At 37.2% G+C, this 15,494-nt stretch overlaps 1 protein-coding gene across 2 annotated transcripts in view; it reads right to left on the bottom strand.

Annotated features, from left to right (window-relative positions):
• Positions 1 to 15,494, bottom strand: part of PTPN3 (protein tyrosine phosphatase non-receptor type 3) — a 119,667-nt gene that overhangs the window by 73,198 nt on the left and 30,975 nt on the right. Inside the window, exons 3-7 of one of the 2 annotated variants that reach the window (XM_058038487.1) lie at positions 6,234 to 6,341; positions 6,037 to 6,079; positions 4,961 to 5,039; positions 3,556 to 3,600; positions 2,585 to 2,637 (exon numbers count right to left, since the gene is read on the bottom strand). In XM_058038487.1, the coding sequence (XP_057894470.1) occupies positions 2,585 to 2,637; positions 3,556 to 3,600; positions 4,961 to 5,039; positions 6,037 to 6,079; positions 6,234 to 6,341 (328 nt within the window). Of the gene's footprint in view, positions 1 to 2,584; positions 2,638 to 3,555; positions 3,601 to 4,960; positions 5,040 to 6,036; positions 6,095 to 6,233; positions 6,342 to 15,494 lie in introns of both variants that reach the window. The other variant, XM_058038479.1, reaches the window with a different exon arrangement.

Raw genomic sequence — 15,494 nt, forward strand, 5'->3', positions numbered from 1 at the left:
GACAGTACAACATTCCCATTTTACACTACTAAAATCACATGATTTATCAAGTTTTTTTCAGTATGAGTGTATCCTTCCAACTTCACAATGATAAAATTATTTGAAATGCACCTTAACAAGTTCTTCTCTAAAAAAAAATATTTCAAAATCCACTGACTGTTTCATCACAAAGCACATTCCTGATAATACACTAACAACTTATTCTTGAAGTGCCTCAAGTATGTTCGTAATCAGGTTCAGTCACATGTTCTTCAGACACAGTATTCACACCCACTTGCATTCCCCTGTAACTCAGCCCCACCAGGCAAGGCAGGGTGTGCTGCAGCAGGGCAGAGGGACACGTCAGAGCTGTATTTCAGAACCAAATGCCTGAGCACAGGGCACTACAGAGAAGCAGCATCTCAGCAGATATCACCAAAAACTGTCCCCTTGCAAAACTCAGACAAAGCCTCTGAAGGCCAACCACACAACCAGCACATGGAAGAACTTTAGTTAAGAAGCAAAAGCAGAAATATCAAACACCAGACTTCACACACTGTGAAAGAGATCTGCTTCAGCCCTCCCGTCAGCAACAACTGCTACACCTTTTAAATAAACAACCCACAAGGTTATCAGACAACAAAGATTTCCCCTTCTTCATACAAGGGAAGCTACAGAAGGAGAGAGCAGCCTGAAAGCCACCAAGAAGTGGAAGTAAATAGCTCTGGTAGAGCTGATTCATGGCAACCTCAGACAATGGATTTCTTACAAGCAGCTACCTCATACCAAGAATTTCAGCTTTCCTTACTAAGTCAGATTAGAAATTAAAATGCTAATAGAAAACTACTTAAAACAATTTCTATTGACAGGAATCACAGCTAACATGATTCAGTAAGGAGACCAAAACCCTTGATTTCAAAAATGTCTTTCCTATGCCATGATCTTCAGATAAAAGCAAAAAACAAAAAACTTAAGGGAATATGTCTTTTTATTAAACATTTCATTCCCTACCAATGCAGAGAATAAATATCAGTATCACACAAACTGCAACAGAAAGAAAAACAGATAGCAAAAAATAGTTACTTTTGGGTTTGGGGTTTTCTGTGAGGTGGCTTTTTAATTAAAATTAAGAAATAAAAAAAAATCCCCACCACCTGGTAAAAGCAGCACTATCAGAAGTTAGAAAAAAGAGATAAATAGCTCAATGGAAAATCCAGAACACACCATGAAAGAAATTATTAAAACACACTAGCATCCTTTGACAATCTTCACCATCATTCTATCATTCTCCTTTAGCACAGATAACTGTGTTAGTAGGTATCCTAGCCTAAGTACTAAAAAGGGAACAGTCGTAAAACTGAAGGGGAAGCAGAACAGCTTGGGGATTTGGGGTACACTACATATAGCATGATTACTTTCCCTTTCGATAAAACCTTTGCATTCCTCATTTTTGAGCTTTAGCACAATTGGATCACCAATTCATTTAGCAATCCTAATGGTGCAGACTGTTTCAGCCTTCAAGTGCCCTTACTGGGCCTCAGAAACACCAGAGCAGGATGCATTTCATTTGGCACCAAAACTGGGACTATGGGAAATTTGGAAAATTTCAACTGTTCTTACTGAAGCTTGAATCTCATTACAGTTTCATTTTATAAAAGGGCGCAACATATGATATGCTTTAACATAAAAGCAAATGTTTCAAAGACTCTTAGGGTTTCAACAGATAAGAGTTTATCACATTCCTCTTTGAAAACCACTTTAATTATTTTAGCTTGGTTCTTATTTCAAACAAAAATTACCTCAATTGTTTCTGTGGGCCTTGTTAGCCTTTCCATAAAAGAAATGAGATTCAGCCAAATAATTACACAACTATTCTCGCTTATTTTCCCCTGACTATTTTAACAAATATGCAAACTCCACTAAACCCCCAACCTGTTTTTTTTCTTTATTTGTTTAATGAGAAAGGTCTTCCTCCAGCTGTTTTCCACTATCTGTTGAGGATGCTTGTGAGGCATTGTCAGACTCCAGTTTGGTTTTCCTACACAAGATGTTTTTCTAGTATCATCATTTGAAATTTTTTTGCTAGCTGAAGGCAGATAAGAAGGATGTAAGTTCTTATATGTAAAGTCACCTTAAATGTGTTGCAAAGGGCCAGTTTTACATAGCTAAGAAACCAAATTCCATGAAACAAACATTGTGTAAGAACACTGTAGTTTCTTAATCGTGAGTTTACCTTCCTCTTATCTGTTCTCTAGATGACCACTTATTCCCTTGGAATGCTTTCTCGTAGCTATTAAAACACACAGTAAGTTTCACAGTTTTGTTTCCACTGACAATGCAAACCTGACTTTTTTTTAGCAGTCAGAACAACACATAAATAGCAACATTATTCTTGTATCAACTTTTTTTTTTTACAGGCCTAAAATCATTCTTTTTCTATTTAGACTGCCATTGAAGGCTGCTCTAATAACCTTCACCTGCATACTGAATACTCTGCACAAATAGATAAGGAATGAAATCTTTCCTGACTTTTCAGTGCCAAAGAGCCAAGAAAGTAGTTAGTCAAATAAATTTATTAACAAAATAATGGTTGATTAGTACTTACATTGTACTGCATATGATGCTAGGACAACAGCAGAATTAATGGGGCATGACAACCTGGAAAGGAGAGGAAATAATTTTATTTAAACATCGGCTGTATGTATGTCTTATTGAAACTGTCTCACAATTAGTTCAGTATGTGAAGACTAATTTATCTTCAAAAGAGTATCTGATTATTTCTTACTAAGTTTGATTGTTAAAGCACAGTACAAGATGTTAAACAGCCCCTTAAGTGAATGGAAGGAACTAAGCAGAAAAGGACAAGCTCAAGCTCTTGCTGGATGCTTAGTCAGGAAAGAAAAAGAAGAAAATATTTTTATGAGGCTCTGGACACTACTTTAATAGGTATATTCTGGTGTATTTAAAATGAGACACAAACATTAAAATACCCAAATGACAAGTATAAAGACAGCTCTGATCTTATGACCAAAACTGACTCTATAAAAGAAAAAAAGCCAACACCGGTAGGCAACTGACATTTGGCAGCAAATACTTGGACCATGTTTTCCTTGTTACTTTTTTTAAATATACAAACACATAGAAATCACAGCCAAATAAACCATTGGGTATATGCCCACCATACAGGTAATATAACCCTGAAATGAGAAACAATAGCATGAACTGCCCGTTACTATTCCTGATTACCGCACTAGGTATTGGGTCCCCAGGTTTGGAATTCCATGCCTGGCACACCAAGCCTTGCATAAATATTTCTGTGGCTGATGTTGAGCCTGTTGACACACAGCATCTCCTACAGCTCATTTACAACAGACTTCTAAACCATTCTTAATAAGTGAGCTATGAGAAAATTTGTAACATTTCCTAGCAACATGATTTTCCTTTAAAGCAATGTTTCACAAGCCATATTTATGGGATAACTGGGATAATTTTACAGCAACAATACCCTCAAGTCAAAGGCTTTTTAATTTTATTTTAAAAAAGAATTATAGAGAAAGTGAAGATTCGTCTTATTACCTTCCCTCTGCAATATCAATCTTCAACTGCAGAAAGAATAAATGCCTAGAAAATAATTTTTTGGAAAAGAAACAAATGTGCATTTATTTTTAAATTGTATGATTTAAATAGCTACATATATTAGTTTTACTTAATTAAATTTCCCAGCAAGCTATACAAACAGATGAACAAATATTAGTGGCATTTACAAATATGCAATCATACACCCACTTACTCTCACAACATTTTTAAGGATCTTTGGCAGTTTCTACTGCAGCTCCACAGCCACAGTATTAATGTTGCAATTGACTCTACAAAAACCAAATCACCACTGAACTGGGCTCTTTTTCTCCCTGGAATACTCATTTGGAATGCAAATTTAAAAAAAAAAAAAAAAGGCAAAACACCCCAAATCTCAATCAAGGCTGACTGTGAGAGTCTATCTTGGAGCTACTCAGTGGAGGATGAGACATTTCTCTAGCAGCATATGCTGACAAAAAAGCTCCTAAAGAATTCCCCAAGAGCAGTTCAGTCTTCCTCTTATTAGAGGGTTTGACAATGTTAGTTTATAGTGATACTGAAGAGTGGGCATGTGAAGAACTTTAAAGAGCAGATCTTAAAATAATTTCAGTTTTAAACTGCAGAACAGCTTAAAAGTGCATAGTTAACAAATACCAAAACAAGTCAAAAGCTAAATTTTCTACAAGAAATATAATTTCACATGTTGTACTACTTATATTCCCAAGTCACTGAAATTAATAAGCAATGAAAGTGCTACAGAAATGCCAGATTAATGGCCAGATTAACACGTGCCTTCAAATTCTAAACTCCAAATTACAGGCACTGAACAAAACAAGTATTCAATTAAAACCTTGTGACAAATTAATTGCAAATTGCTTACAATTCATGCACCTCACCACCCCAAAAACTCAAAGACAGGTTTAAAAATAAAACTTCAGAAGTCTATTGTAAACTGAAGCATTATACATATTTGCATGTTACAAGTAATGGGCAAACTAGAAAACAAGAACTGTTATCAGTTCTTCACCAAAAAAAATAAACCCCACCCTCCCACACCCTCAGCACTAAATCTACTACACATGTTCAAAACTGACTCAATGTTGATACAAAACTTCTACGATAGATAGACCTAGGGCATGCAGACCCAAGAAAAAAAAAATCAAGACACAAATAAATATACTTTTAACACCGACATCTTTGTACTAACTTACACTCCAGCTGCACTTCAGAGTTGTAAGATGTGTATATCAGAAACTACTCATTTGAGCACGGCATCAAGCTCTCCATTCCAAATGCATTCAATACCAAGAGTAATAGAAAGTTACCCATGTAATAAAGCATAATTTGCCAAGCTGCAGACATGGGTAAGACACATTCTTAGTTCATGAAGGCAAATAGAAGTTACCTGGTTTGTTCTTGCTGAAGTGTGTTAGGATCAGGTATAAAAAACCTTACACGAAAATGAAGCGTGCAGGGAAAACCTCCTGCAATATTTTAGAAGAGCAAATCAATATTTAGTTTAAAACTACATGAAAAACCACATAGAAATCTCATGCATGAAACTCAAAGAAACTATGCAAAGTCTCTCCTGATGCCCAAACAGCAACTTTGAGAAAAAAATACTCTCAAATGCAGTAACACTTTAAATGAAAGTACTTTGCATATGCTACATAAAAGGCATTAGAAGAGAGAAAAGCACTAAATATATTTAAGGTATCTCAGTTGGGATAATGCTCAGTTCTATCTAACATACAAACACATTAAATTACAGCAGTCCAACATGCTACTTTTGTATATGAATTGAAATAAAAATGCATGATCTGTAGCACAACGTAGAAATGAGAGTGCTGAAAAACATATCTCAAGTGTCACAGCCCAAACTGGGACAGTGCCACTCAGTGCCACTCCTAAGCTGCTCTCTGGCCAGGGTTATGCTGGCTGGCCTGTCCCTCTTGGCAGGCATTCTGTGTTACCCAAAGCTGCATAAAACAAGACATACTAGAACAACAGATGCACCTGGAAGTGTGTGGCATTGGTTTTTTTGGTTAGTTTTTTTTTAACAAGAATGCATAAATTTGGGGTTTCCTATTGTATGTGAGATAAGCAATTCTCAGAACCTATGCACAAAACTGGCTATTCCTCCCTCAATCAAAACTCCTCCTCCTTTGCTTCCCTCTCAGGAGGAATTCACTGGCACCACAATATGACTACTGCTTTCATGGCCATCTAAGCCTGTCTAACACTGCTCAGAAACCAGGTTTAGCTGCTATTATAGCATCAAAGTTAATGATCTAACAAGTCTTATTTCCTCTCAGGTAGGAGTAAGGAGAAGTAGAAGAATCTGTTGAAAAGACTGGAAGACACAAGACTTGCTCTTGAAGCAAAATCTACCATTTGGACAATATGCATTTGTTCTAGCCATAAGAATGTAGAAAAACAGAACTGCAAAGTTACAATCAAGATAGTAAAAATAAGTCTTACCTTTTAACTGTTTTCTAATAGGTTTGCTTGGTTCAAGCCATCGCTGTGAAATGAAAAACTATTAGATGGATTAAAAATAGTTACAAATAAATACTGTTTATGTGCACGTGTGTGCATGAATATGTCTGTATAAATACATGTGTATATATTTATACACACATATACATGCACACACATTTATTATTTACTATACTTACAGGTGAATCTACTGAAGTCTCGTTTTGCTGTAAACCAAAATATTCCTTCTCTGTCACACCCAGCTGGTTATAGGTCATATCCAACAAAATCTGTCCAGTGTCTTGTTTCTGAAAATAAGAAAAGTTTATAAGTGGAATCTGCAACACTTACACATTTTAAGATACAATTAATTGAAGCTCGTTTCGTTTTGGGTTTTTTCCTAATATAACTCAGGAATAAAATAGCTGCTAATTCATCAATTCAAAGGTTTTCAGCAGTAAGAACTTTACTCTGATAAAGGTTTGGGTTTCTTTCCAAAATACTTTAGGCACATGAAATTTCCTAATATGAACAGACATGTATTCCAGCCCTTGATGTGAGTGCAGCAAATTAATTGCAAGCAGGTCACCCCTCCCTTGCCCACAGTGGGAGCCATGGCCTTGCCTGGAGTGGCAGCCTGCAGGGATGGCTTGCAGACACACGGGGCTGCTCTGGCCCCTGCTGTCACCACAAAGCAGCATGCTGTGCTTCCACATCAGCTAATAAAAGGCAAAGTAAGTATACCCCAGGATGGGGAAAAAAAAGGAGGGGATCCTGTGATCCAGGCATGAGATGCCATAAATCAGCCTGCACTCTCACCTGGCCCTCTCTGTCCACATGCTCAGCTGCATTCAGCCACCCCATTTTGTGCCCAGATGTCCCCTGTGACAGGAATCACAGAAGAACTGGCACCACACAGTATCAAACAGGCAGCAGAGATGAGAAGTCTAAGGCTGGTATAATTTCCCCCAAACCAAAAAAAAGAATCTCCATGCCAGGGCATTGTGGAGAGCAGATTAACAAACTTCTGGCAAAGAACACTATGAACCAATTCTATTTTAAAAAGCCATCAAACACTGAATCGAAAAAACAAACCCCCTCAACAAGACAGCAATCCTAAATATGCCAATAAGTAATATGTTTTAAGTCAAGATTTTTCCAAATGTCTCTCTGAAAAGCAGAAATAATCTGCACACATTAAAAACCCCAACCCAAACAAACAAAAACTCAGAGGAAAACTATTTGAAAACTGCAAAAGACAAGCAGCTTATTCTTGAACAAATTTCTTAAAAATTCAGCTCTGGTTTTATTACGCTCCAATTCCTTAAGAGAAAGTCTTGATTTTTGGAAAATAATCTTGAAACAAAGGACAAAGTATAAGCCACATTACTCTGGCTGGCCCCAGTCTTGCTCAGTATGTAAGTGTTCACTTATAAGCCAATTCAATTCTTTGCTTAAACATTTTTTTTATAATAGAGCAGCCCAGTAAGGCCTGTTCAGAAGACAAATTTTTACGATTTTTAATAGGGTACAACACTATTATGATTGAGTACTTTAAATCTCATCATATTTCATAGTCTTTCCTTATTTCATAGGGGCATTCTTCCTATTTAAGAAGATGGGAAAAGAAAAACAAAATTTCAAGCAATGAACACCCAGTTGGCCCATCTTATTGTGGAGGATTATCCAACATTTTCTACTGCTAGAACAGAAGTCCTAGGAGCTCATTTGTGACTTGAATGTTCAGCTTTACCATATCAGGCTGTTGGCTTCCCATGAAAAGCTGTGCCCATTTTTCTGGAGTAAAGTCACATGTGGAGAAAACAATGTAGGCAACACCCAGATGTTGAGACTACCTTTTCCTCTCCAGCACTCTCCCATCTTACCGAACTTTCAGAGAAAACAGTTGAGATCTCACAATAAATGTGAGTCCCCACAGGCCTATAAAGGCTGTGTGGCCACTGAGAGCAGCAGCTTTGCACCCTCCTTTTAACCCAGCTGCACATTCCCACTCCCACCTTTCAAACAGGTTGCTGCCATAGTCAAACCACAGCATTGATCAAATCCCACTTTTTTCTGAAACAGCATAGGCCTAACATCCAGCTTAGAAACTGAACTGCCAGTCACAGGTAAGGACCATGCAAATGTGCATTCCTATTCACACAAAGCCATGGCACCATGCACCTGTCAGGCAGATCTGTTCATCAGTGGCATTGCTTCCACCATGCAGACTGAGATTTATCCATCAGAAATTATCCATGTGTGTACACAAGAGGGCCCCATGGAAACAGCAGATTGCACCTTATGAAATAATGAGCATTTCCTGACATCTGTAAGCTCATGTCTAGCACTGACCATATTCATTTCCCCAGGGTTGGGTTTTCAGAAGCAGAAAGTTAAAACACTTTTAGTGTCATCATGACACCTGCACAACTCAGAAGCCTAATTTAATTGGACACCTATGGTGTGAACTTTTGACAGCATCTAAACGAGCTCCTGAAGTTATATTATGACCAAAAGCAGTAATTACAGGGGATGGGATAGATATTTGGATGAAAGAAGGTGTTCAGGAATATCAGGTTTCATTATAAATGGAGCAGGAACAAGACCACAGAGGGTGGATTCTTCTGCTAACTTTTAGTTTGAATTTCAACACTTCCTATTCCTTTTGGTGTCCTTTCTTCACAACAGCATTATCTCCAAATTCCTTTTTCAATTTCCATGCTTCCAGTCTTTCATCTCAATTCAGATCCGTTCACCTTCTCTCTCCCCAGCCCCCCACAACTGCATTCCTGCCTCTCCCCCAGCATATATGAATTGCTTAACCTTCCCATTGTTTCCCTGTAAAGACAAGCAAGCTCCCCACTATGACATCTTCCTCAGCAGAGTTCTTTCTTTGCAATGTTCCCATTGGTCTCCCAACCCTAAACCCAGCTGTTCAGCCAGCACTAGTCTCATCCACCTACACATCTATTTACTTCTCTTCTTCCTCTCAACATTTCCTAGAAAAAAAATTAATTCCAGCATTACTTTTATGTGGTTCTAGTTCTTGCCCTCTGGTACTAAATGCACAGTTTGTTGGGGGTTTTTTTGTTTTGTTTTTTGGTTGTTTTTTTTTTTTTTTTTTTTTTTGGTTTTTTTTGTTTGTTTGGTTTTTTTTGTTTTTTTTTTTTTCCCCAGGGCGTAGACCAAGCATCCAGTCAAGAAATCTAAGCTAAATAAAAAATGTTATTTTAAATTGTTCAAGTCCTGTTAAAATTCTCAGTTATAAGGGGGTTTGTTGTTTTTCAAGGAAATGTTTATTTACTTAATTTTGGTATTGCTTTAAGAAACATTTGAATTATTTTTTGGTCTATATACCTAAAAATGGCCACACAACTCATGCTGCACAATCTTCAACTTACTTTGTAAATTAGCAGATTTGAGACCTAGGTGTAAAGTGAGGCAGGTTAAGCACATCACATCAGAGCTTCTGAATTTTGACATCCATTTCAATACAATTCATAGCCACAGCATATTCAAATATTGCAAGGTGTCAAGTGCTTTACAACACATCCTATTTTCACTCCCCTGTGCCACAGGAGGACAAAACCAACATGAACATTGCTCAGCTATACTGGGCATTAGAATCAAGTTCTCCTTAACCCTATAATCCATTAGGGCAAATATTTAAGACATTCCTAATTAAGCTCCTGTTTTTCTATAGTGTAATTTAAAAAATTGTGTGTCTTCCTCACTAGCCTGTGCTGCTGCAATGACACAAATTCTTGAGAATTTCAAAGTTTTTACTGAAAAGAAACATTTTCAAGAAGTTTGTGTGTTTCCACCTGAAAAGAACTATTTATTTCACCTTTATGAAATCTACCAATCCTTATTCTGAAGTATTAAAAGCTTTGCATCAACCACCTCATAACCACAACTATTCACCTCCATTTAAATCTGTCTTCAAATCAATTACAGCTTATGTTGGATAGGCCAAAAATTAATACTTCAAGCGCTCATAATTAACACCTGTTACATTCTACTCATGCCACAACAAGTTCCTACAACATTTAGGGAATTTAAGTTAGTCAAATTCAATTTCTAGTAAGTTAAACAACTGTGAAGAGAAAAATGCCCTCCATTACTTTTTAATGTCAAGTACTGCCTAGAACCTGAAGTGATCAAGACTCACTGCCCTAAGAACTGCATAAACTTAAGTGGAAATTGTTAGAACCTTGGACTAAAGAGGTAAATCTGCATGCAAAGTTCTTCAGGTTGTTAACTTTTACAAGGGAAGTGGTAAAAAGTGACCATTTTGGAGGACAGTGCAATGTAAAGCATATCTCCCTGTCCTCTGCAGAAGCTTTGCCCCCACTCTCTGGTAATGATAACCTCCCAGTTAAGCACCACCTAAGCTTTTGCAAATTCAGTCTGACTTCAGACACAATGCCCACTGCCCACCACGTGCTGTTTGAGGTCATCCTTTCCTAATTTAGCCTGTAACACTCCTTTGCAACCAGACAGCCTATGTCCTTCGGTCCTAAAAGGTGCATGAGCCTGAACACAGGGCTACCACTTTCTTTTCATTTCTGCAGTAATTTAACACACAGCTAATTTGCTCTTCTGCTATCTCTGTCCTTGTCTCTTCCTGGAATTTATTTACCAACCTGATGCCCTTATTCAACCATGGAAGATTTTGTTCATCTAGAATAAACAGAACTGGCTTTTTTTTCCTAAGGTACAGTTTTCTGCAGAGCAGCCTAGTTTTACTTTCTATGCCTGCCTGATTGGAACTTCCCTCTTTTGTCTGCAAGTGGCCAGGATCCACATGTGGCATTCCCAGGAGGGTTGCCTCAATGCCAAGACTAACACTGCTAATACTTCCTTGACACTGGGTGAAGATTCTTGCCTGGTGCATGAAAGCACTCACCTTTTCAGAACAGTAATACATGAGCAGCTCAGTCTGCAAACTGCCACTGCTCTCTATTGTTTGCAACTGAAAACTGAGCTTAAAAAAACATTACCTCATCTCATAAAAGCTATTAGTTTACACTACTGATTCTCCTCACTGCAATAACTCCTTGTTCAAGATAACCTGCTACCTCATTTTCCTGTATCTTTTTGTTGTTAATAAGGCCTCAAACTTAATATTTTTGATTTTTTGAAAAAGTTTCAAGAGCAACACATTAATGAAATCTGACAGTCAAGATCTCCCTTTAATGCCCTTGCATTATTTAATATCTCCTTCTCACCAAGATCTACAGCCACCTCCTCAGCCAACTCCTGGCCCACCCTGTAATGTTTCTAGATTCCATATACTTTAGCACAGTATTTTCCTACATAAAGGTCATACAAAATATTTGTCCAAGGACAGCGCTTTAACCCACTGCATTTCCTCTGCCTCACAAAAATGATTTAAAACAAACATATATATGAGGTTAGTCATTCCATTCTAACTTTAGAAAAATTTCCCCTCCACTAATTCTTTCCTTCAGCATTTATTATTAAGTCTTGCCCCACAAAGGGCTAAGACTAACAAACCTGCTGTAGGGCAGATCACTTTCTCACTGTCCTCAGAGGCATCATCAAATTTCATACTGTCTTACTGCTTTCCAGTCAAGTATACTGACCTGACTCAATACAAAACTAAATATTTGCTGCCAGCCTGAAACTTCATACAGCAGTTCTTTCAACATGCAGGGACACAGAGTAGCATTAAACCATCCTGTATTATCAAACAAGTAGGAAAACTTGGTGACAGATACACAAAAATTCTGCAAGACTGCATTTTTCTATGAATGGTTTAAAATTATAAAACTCACACCCACAGTCAAAAAGAATCTCTAAGACTTGTACCTCAGTTGATTATTTTAAACATATCATGAGTAATTGTGTGTGTTCATTTTAACCATCATATTCCTTCTCAAATACCGCAAGAAGAAACTTAACTGAGGTGCAAGGAAAAGAAAAACATTCCTTACAATTCAAGCTTCAATTCTTGCAACTTTTTGAATTATTACAGCCTCATCATTTTATTTCTAGAAAGAAACACTATTACTAAAAGACAACTAGTCTAAAAGCAAAAATCCCAGGTATTAAGACAAAAACATAGAAAATGCAATTCAGAAGTGATCTGCCACTCTCAGTTTTATACCTTCTCAAAAGTCAGTTTACTTGAGAGATGCTTCCCAAGTGGTCATTCCTGGTAAATGAGTCAAAGTAGAGCAAAACCAGAAAATACCCACATGTTTATATCAAAAGTTACAGATAAATTTACATTATTGCACAATGTAATATACATAATATAATAAATACCTATTAAACTCACTCATACATGGTATATGAGCAAATTCTCTATATATCAGAATGACAGCTAACATTATCTCCAGGTGAAAAGCCTATGCATTATAGTCTTAGAACACGAGAGAGGTAACAATAGGGACAGAGGGGAGTTAACCTTACCATAAAACTGAAACACCCAAAATTTACTAGGGGGCTTCAAGAAAGCCTGGATATAATTAAAGTCAAGTGCAACATTCAGCACTAAATGCAGTCAAGTCTTTGCCTCAAATGTGGTTTTGAAATAACATTTCCAATTCTCAGCTTCCAGGCACCTTCAGTTTTTTGCCTGGACTTTGGACATGTTCCATGTAAGTACTGGAACACATAACAGTGGAACAAGAAAGGCCATGTCAGCCTTGCATAGTTAACATACTCGGTGGACGGTAAGCAATGCAGTGGAATGTGTCTGTCTGTTCTCCTATGTGAACTTTCTTGATAAGGATGACCTACAACCAGCACACACTACAGGTTATACTGATGAACTCTTTGTGATACCATGAATCCAAATTTCAGATTCACTGCAACTGTGGTATAACACTTTTATACAAAAACATTGAACAAAATAGCTCATCACTTCACTACTCTGCCAAAGTAACAAGTCCAGGAGAAAAGCAGTGCTGCTCTCTTGCAATTAAATCTTTGTTTACAGCTAGTCAGAATACCAATATTCTTTGGGAAAAATGATTAATAAGAACAACTTTTAAGAAAGGAAATTATGCAGCTATCTTCAGGTTTCTCAATAGACAGAAAGTTACTCTGGTTACATCCATATGCAAAATCTACCTTCTTTTTTCCTTTGTCCAGGTTTACAGTACTTGGTTTTTATTCCCCTCCTACAGACAGAACCACTGGGAAAACAAAGTAACATCTGAAATATCATTTAGCAGAATGATTAAGAAGAAAGTTACATATAGGTGGAATTACAAAAGTGCCACGTCATCTGGTAACAAAATGTGATGAAAATCAGCTCTGTAGGCTCTATAAAGATCTTGTTCCTAAAGAACGAAATGAAAGTTTTATCTCTATTCTCCCTGTTCTACTCTCTGAAAGATTCAGTATTTTGAGATACCATTAATGTTCTACCACCATTTTCAAAGATGTTAGTACTAGTTCAAAATTCCAAAACATACAAGTTTTAATCACTGTTGTAAGTTTAGACTATTTAATCAATTGTCTTTCTATTAAATTTAAATCCACCCCATATTTTGTAGTCTCGAGCATATGTACATTGTCAACAAGATAACAGAAATGACAACATAGGAATATCCATTTGTTTAAACTTACAGTAAATTTATCTTAAGTTTCTTCTTACCCATGACATTTGTTTTCTTTAATGTTATTTTCCTATATACTCCCCTTACGACTTTGAAAGAAAGAAATCCTTTTGCAGTAAGAATTCTGTGTTCAGAGAGCTGCTACATGACAAGCAATGCTCAGTTGGTTCCATCCCACTGTCTTTAGAATGAGAGAACTCTCCAATTCCACTTATGCTATTATATGGACAAAGGCCAAGCTTCAAGTATTCTGCTTTTCCACTGTTACTTTCTACTATTTGTTGATGAAAATATAATTATGTCAATGAACATAAAGCATACTTATGCATATGAAAATATTAGCCTAATGTTAGTTCAAAGTGCAACATCTATCCAAATTTTGAACCTTCACAGACCAGAACCAGGTACCACTAAAACGCAAACAACCCTGAAGAATTCTCAATTTTAATTTTCCACTGATAATACTGACATTCTTTAAAAGAGAAAACACTGAACTCTATGCTTTAGAAGAAGTGATCCTGTTCAAGTCTAGTTCTCCAAATTCTGACAGATTAGAATAATTCAACATATTTCAGCAATAACTGTAAAAGCAGAGAAAGTAAAAAACCTAGAAAACTTATTTAAAATATCCAAAACTCAGAGTACATATTTTTATCCATATATCTTGTATCTATGTCTAGTCTCTTCAGAAAGCACCTTCCATTTTAATAATGTACTACTGCATAATTTAATATATTTCTGCTTATTTGTCTTCTGGATAATTATGCCATGTGATATCCATATTTAATTTCTTTAAAATATGGAACTGTCAATTAACACATCATCCAGAAATGAATTAAATGTGGAGAAAAACATCTTGATACGAGAAACAGTTTCTCTGAAGAAACAAAGAAAGATTTCACTAGTGGGGAAAATCTGTTCAGAGCAAAAGTTTTTGTTTTTCAATAAGTACATGCCCTTCAGTTCATGACCAGCTGACTCCCAGACTGGCCACAGACCCAAGGTATTCTTTGGTCTCTTTGGTCACAGAGATAAAACTGAATTATGTTGGCAATTAAAATAAACACACAAACACAGAGTCAGGCTGAATTTTTCTGCTAACGTAAGCAGAACTTGGATACAGAAATTTTCTGCAGCTGGTTTCAAATCCTTTTGAGAAATGGACCTTATGACACTACCAGAGTGTGGCAAAGCCTGTTCTTAGGCTGATATCAAGGTTAGATAATCAAGAAGGGCCATCCTCACAGAAAAGTACAGCCTCCCTCATTACCAGCTCAGTACTCAAAGAACATAAATCTGCAAAACCCTTTTCTTAGGCCATAACACAGCAGGGTAGCTGCACTCCCTGCTTGTTTCATGTAGAGCAGTAATGAGTTCTACATCACCCCTGTGAACAGCTCAGCAGCACAGCTGCAGTAAAGGAGGCCCTTACAATTCCTGGATGGAGGAGGTAAGCAGCAGTGGCACCCTAAGGATACACTGAAGTTCGGGAGAGAAATCAGTTGGGTTCAGAATTTCAAAAAAAATCATAGAATGGTTTTGGTTGGAAGGAACCTTACATATCATCTGGTTCCAACTCCCCTACCATGGCCAGGGACACCTTCCACTACTCCAAGTTGTTCAAAGCCCCATCCAGCCTGGCCTGGGACACTTTCAAGGATGGGACAGCTGCAACTTCTCTGGGCAACCCATTCCAGTGCTTCACCACCCTCACGGCAAAGAATTTCTTCCTAATATCTCACCTACATCTCCCCTCTCTCAGTTGGAAGCTAGTTCCCTCTTGTTGTATCACTACATGCCCTTGTACAAAGTCCCTCTCCAGCTTTCTTTAGGTACCAGAAAGCTGCTTTAAGGTCTACACAG

This window comes from Melospiza georgiana, chromosome 1 (assembly GCF_028018845.1).
Source record: "Melospiza georgiana isolate bMelGeo1 chromosome 1, bMelGeo1.pri, whole genome shotgun sequence".
NCBI lineage: Eukaryota > Metazoa > Chordata > Aves > Passeriformes > Passerellidae > Melospiza > Melospiza georgiana.